Raw genomic sequence first — 6,073 nt, forward strand, 5'->3', positions numbered from 1 at the left:
CACCAGCCATGGAAGGAGCCCCCAGAAGCCCGCGCGGCTGAGGGGGCGGTCTGTAGAGGGCGCTTTTCTCAGACACGCCCCTTTCCCCAGGTCCCGCATACTCCATAAACTTTCCTCCAACCATAGGGCCACAGAAAGGTCGGAAGCACATCACCGTTAGGGTGGGTGGGAGAAGGGCGTGTAAAATTTTCTGTGCCCCGCCCCCCATCCTATCCAGGCAAATTGGCCAAAATCTTTCCTCTTTTCTCCCTCCCACCACCACTCCCCACCGCAATTTGCTTGGAACCAAATAAATTACGTGATTTCAAGAAAATACTCTTGCATATAACGTGATTTAACATAGTTTTCTTTCTTTATTATTTTTTTTTAGGCGAGGCAACCCTTGGTTGACCTCACAGATTGCAAGGACCTTGTCAGTTTATAATCCCTTAGTTTTCATTTTTTACACCTACAGCACTAGATCTTCCTAGATGATCTCCCATCCAAGTACTAACCAGGCCTGACCCTGCTTAGCTTCCAAGATCAGAAGGGATGGGGCTTGTGCAGGGTGGCATGGTCATAGACAAACATAGTTTTCACTGATTTATTGATTCACTGATTCAATTCAGTTTTTCATCAGGGTAAAAGTTCTTATAGAAGATCATGAGTTATGGTTTGGCTTACTGAGTGTGAGATATGTTGTGAGATCCAAGAAGCATTCTCAAATAGGCAATTAGATAAAGGCATCTGGATCTTAGATGTGTTGGGAGCTAGACATGTAAAATTTGTGTCAATTACAGAGTAGATAGTGACTGGTGTTAGGAATGGGGATGATGTTGCAGAGAGATAGAGGCAGGCAAGCAGACAGATAGACAGAGAGGCAGAAATAGAGAAAACAATGAATGGAGAAGGTCTAGGATTGAGCCCCAGAAGAACTCTAGTAAGTCAGGAAAATCTTCCCAGAGAGAGAGCTTTAAACCTAGGCCATGTCTGATCTCGGAAACTAAGCAGGGTTGGGCCTGGTTAGTACTTGGATGGGAGACCACCTAGGAAGACCAGGTGCTGTAGGTGTAAATAATAATAAACAATTAAAAAAAAAAACAAACCTAGGCCATGAGTTGACAAAGGTAAAACAAGATGGAAACTATGACTTTTTTTGTAACCTCTTCTATATCCATTACTATCATAATTATAAATATAAATAACTTAAAATTATAAATAAATTAAAAATTTTAATCATCACCACAATACTATTAGGTAGAGATTATCATCCCCCAATTTATTGAAACTAAAAGATGGCACAGCTAAGCTTCAAGTTCAGATCACTTCATACATGTCCCACTGTTACTCAGTGCTTCAGGAGTTAGAGGACCATTGGTAAGATATGACAGAATTGTGGAATGACATTTACCAAGATTGGGGGTATGGTTTGTGCCATGAATTGTGATGAGGTTGACCTTTATAAAAGTCATATTTAACTAGCTAGGCAAAATAAAAATTTTAACTTGGAAATATTGCCAGTAAACAGGCTCAACATGGTCTTCAGCCAATTAAGAGTGCAGATAAATAGAAAATGCACAAAGTAGGAGGGACAATTACCAGCCTTCCTTTCATACCTCTGGTAGATATGAGGTTTCTGACTATGTGTCTTCAAAAGTCCACTGAAGCTCAGGCACTGCTCTTTAATTGAAGAAGGGTTATTTTCAGGTTGCAATCACCTCACTGAAGGTCCAGCTATTTTCATGGCATAATTTTTATAAGATTTCTCTTACTACATGACTTTTATTGTAAAGGTAAAGGACTCTGAAGCCATTTGAGATTAGATCCTTAAGATGCATAGAATTGTTTGCTACAAACTCCATTCCCTTCTATCACCATGAAATCCAGCTCTTCTAATTTTTTGATTCGCTTATTAACTAACCTGTCTGTATTTATTTTTCAAATAACACAGAGAAAACTTGACCTGACTTAAGTCAACACTTTTCCTAGGCCACTTATATATTCAGCATATTTATATTCAGAATCTAATATATGGAAATGTGGAAAATACTTTACTAGCAATTGGGACTGTATTAGTAAACACGATTTGATGAGGACTGTTTTAATGCCTAATGGAAGCATTCCTTACATTAAACTATTGTATTTCTTCACTTAACACTCTGTGTTCCACACATCTAAGAATATTGTGCTGTGTAGATTGTGAGTTGCACTGGTCAGTTCAGAAATTTTAGGTAGTCATTAGCAGGGTGATTTGGTTTTATAGGCTATGTGTAATGGACACTTGTCATTTTGGGGCCTCTGATCACTGAGTACCTTATCTATTTTTATAGTTTTCTGTGAGTTTTGGGGAGAAGTTAGAGCCTGTCTCCCTTTATAGAAGTGGAATATAGCTGAAATTCACTTTCTTTGTCTCTACTGCAGCTAGAGCAGAGCATGTAATTTGGACTCAATCAATTTAGATACACATAGCTTAGACTTGAATTAAGAGCTAGTGACATGCAAGGACAAAAAAATGTTTCTTGTTTTTCTCTTTATAAAATAGATTTTGTTTTTAGAGCTATTTTAGATTTATAGAAAAATTGAGAAGGTATAGTACAGGGAGCTTTCATATACACCCCCCCCCACACACACACGCACTTTTCCCTATTATTAAGATCTTACATTATTACATTTGTTACAATATAAAAAATAACATTGAAACCTCATTATTAGCTGACTGTCCATACTTTATTTGTATTTCTTTAGGGTTTTCTTTTGTATTCTGTATCAACTGCCAGTCCTTGGAAAATTTATTTATATTTATTTATTTATTTATTTATTTATTTATTTATTTAATTTATTTACTGATCCTTTTTCTGAGCCAGGATCTCACCCAGGATACCATGTTACATTTAGTTGTCATGTCTCCTTAGGCTCCCCTTGGCCATGACAATTTCTTAAATTTGTTTTTGATGACTTTTACAATTTTGAGGAGTACTAGTCATATATTTTATAGGAAGCCCATTTATTAGAATTTGCCCGATGTTTTTCACATGATTAGATTGAGGTTATGGGTTTGGGGAAGGCAGTTCACAGAGGAAAAAGTGCTATTTCCATCGCATCATCTCAAGAATACATACTATCAATTTATCACTTTTGATGTTAACCTTGATCATCTGACTGAGGTAGTGTTTGTCATTAGACGATTTTTTTTTTTCTTTTTCTGTCAGTGGCAGAGGAAGCAGCAACATCCCAGTTTCCAGGCTCAGCAAATAAGCAGCTCCAGCGGCAGGGCTCCCGCTGGCGATGTTAGCAGTGTAAATTGCGCCAACTAGTGCTGATTTTGGTCTGTGGTTGTGACTACAGGAACAGAATCATCATTATTTCAATATTTGTCCTTTTAGCTTTAATCACGCATACTCAGTTTCTGTTACTTGCAAATAAGAACACTGATTGATACATCATATTTATTATGTTTTGGGAGTGTGTGTACTACATATTTTTTCTTTAGAAACTTTCTGGCCCTTTATCCCTATCCCCACACCCCATATAGCATGAGAGGTAGTAGTTTCAAGCAGGTAGCTTTTCATTGGTAGTGTAAAAAAGCCTCACTGGCATCTACTTTGATGGAATTAATAGAAGCATGATTCTCTTAGCATTTTAGTTACCCATTGATGCATAACAAAACACCTCAAAACGTAGTGCCTTAAAAGAGCAACAATTTTATTTTGCTCAGGATTCTTTGGGTTTAGAATTTGGACAGTGGGGATGGCAACTATGGTAGAGAAAGGAATTTTAAAGGAACAAGTAGGTGGTCGGCTGTGAGAACTGAATTTAGACAAATAAATTGACTTCAGTGAGTTGTGGTACAGAAGGATAATGAAAATTGTCCCAGGAGTAAAACTAGGGAAAGTGAATTGAAGATACAGGGAAATTGGTTTTGATCTACCATGAGGAATATCTTTTCAATAGTAAAACTATCTATATATGAAAGAGAACAATCCAAGAGAGTAAGGGTCTATATGATTCATATTTAAGAAAATACTAGACAATCATTCAATAAAAATAGCATGGGGTGGTTTAAGCCCTCACACAAATGGTTGGATTAGATGACTGTTGAATTCATTTTTTATCCCAATGCTCTATGCTCATATAAAATTTGGAATGATGATACAAAAAAAAAAAACTTTTTGAAGAGCTTTCAGGAAAGAACAACATGAACTAGGAAGCAATATTGCCTCTGGCACCTTTTTACAAGCTGAAACCTTCTGGGCCATGAATGATTGCAGTATGAAAGGCTCTTCCTGATATTTTGATTGTTTCAATCAGAGCCTATTTCTAGCTTTGTATGACTGGGATGTTCAAATTTAAAATATTTTTGATGTTAGAATCATGCATATAACTCACATTAGACATTATTTCAGGATAATCCACTTTAAAACTCCTAGATTTAATTGTGATCATACTTAAAACATGTCTATGTTAGCTGAATTAACCACAAACTCCTTCAAAATAGAACTTAATTCTTTTCATATTCAAGATATAACCTAACTTTTCATCTTTTTATTTCTTCCCTATGTTCTAGCTTCACGTAGAGTATTCAGTTTCTAGAATATGGTTTCCCCTTTCATGCTTCTCCCTGAAATCCAGCTCCTTTTTTAAGGATGTTACCATAGCTCTAAAAGTCACACCCAGAGGTCACTGTCTCTGAGAAAAAGACTTTCTTACAGTTAGTTTCCTTAGAGCCCCTTTGACATCCTTGTTTCTCAGGCTATAAATAATGGGATTCAACATTGGTGTTATCACTGTATAGAACACAGTTATCATCTTATCCCGCTCTTTTGTGGTCTTGGAGTTTGGCCGCATGTAGGTGAATATTGCTGATCCATAAAAGAGGACAACAACAATGAGATGGGAGCCACAGGTAGAGAAAGCCTTGAACCTCCCTTCCCCAGACTGCATCTGGATCACAGTGGAGATAATATTCCAGTAGGAGACAAGGATTAGGGAGATAGGAGCTAAGAGGATGACCACGCCCATTGCAAAGATAGCCATTTCTGTGCTGTAGGTATCTGCTGAAGCCAGCTTCAGGAGTGCAGGAGGTTCACAAAAGTAGTGATTGATAATATTCTGTCCTCGATAAGGAAGTTGGAAAGTAAAGGAGGTATCCACCAGAGACACAAGTGCCCCACTGGCCCAGGATGCTATGGCCAACTGGAGGCAAACCTGTTCGGTCATGATGGTGGAGTAGTGCAGGGGCTTGCAGACAGCCACATAGCGGTCATAGGACATCACTGCTAGCAGTGCACACTCTGTTCCACCAACCAGAAGGAAGACAATTATCTGTGTCATACATCCAAAAAAAGAAATTGTTTTCCTATTTACCAGGAAGTGGATCAACACTTGAGGGACAATGCTAGTAGAGAAACAGAGATCTGTGAAAGAAAGATTTCTAAGAAAAAAGTACATGGGTGTGTGAAGTCGAGAATCTATGAAGATGAGAATGATAATAAGCAGGTTTCCAAGCACAGTCAATAGATAAATGATGAGAAAAAGGATAAATAAAAGGATCTGGGTCTGTAAGTCCCGTGAAAGACCGAGGAAGATAAACTCAGCCACGAAAGTTTGGTTTTCTTCTCCCATTGAGATTTATGCCTGTTTACCTGTTTGGCACAAGCAAAAAGAAATCTTTAGGTTTATAATATCAAGTCCTGTAGAAGAGGCTCATTTAAAACTGATGCCTAGTTTGATATTTTTAGCTTTTTGCTATCCAACTTGTTTCGATTGATACTAAATAAAATATTTTTATTTTTATTGGTTGTAATTTTAATCTACTTATTTTTCCCAAAACCCTTTCCCCCAGTGCTAGTTTTTTTTTTAATAGATAGAGTGTGACATTGTGAAAGCCTTCTTCACTAGTTCTGATGTGAGTATATTAGAGTTCATGTGGACTTTACTAAATGGCCATACACGTACTGTTAGGAAATGACTGTATACAATTAGGACTATCATCATGCATAAAACTACATACTATCTGTTCAAAAATACTGCATATTTAATTATAACATATCCTTGAAAATGTGAAATGGCTTTCAGGCATCAAATTTAACTTGAC

At 37.3% G+C, this 6,073-nt stretch overlaps 1 protein-coding gene and 1 pseudogene across 1 annotated transcript; both read right to left on the reverse strand.

Moving 5' to 3' along the window:
• Window positions 1-445: 445 nt before the first annotated feature.
• On the reverse strand, window positions 446-564 carry LOC112476313 (annotated as a pseudogene).
• Window positions 565-4,656: 4,092 nt separating this feature from the next.
• LOC102880738 (olfactory receptor 2D3) lies at window positions 4,657-5,637 on the reverse strand. The gene has a single exon (XM_006907559.1). The coding sequence runs from the start codon at window positions 5,599-5,601 to the stop codon at window positions 4,657-4,659; it is 945 nt and encodes a 314-aa protein (XP_006907621.1). The 5' UTR covers window positions 5,602-5,637.
• Window positions 5,638-6,073: the final 436 nt, after the last annotated feature.

Source organism: Pteropus alecto, unplaced genomic scaffold, assembly GCF_000325575.1.
Source record: "Pteropus alecto unplaced genomic scaffold, ASM32557v1 scaffold402, whole genome shotgun sequence".
Taxonomy (NCBI): Eukaryota; Metazoa; Chordata; class Mammalia; order Chiroptera; family Pteropodidae; genus Pteropus; species Pteropus alecto.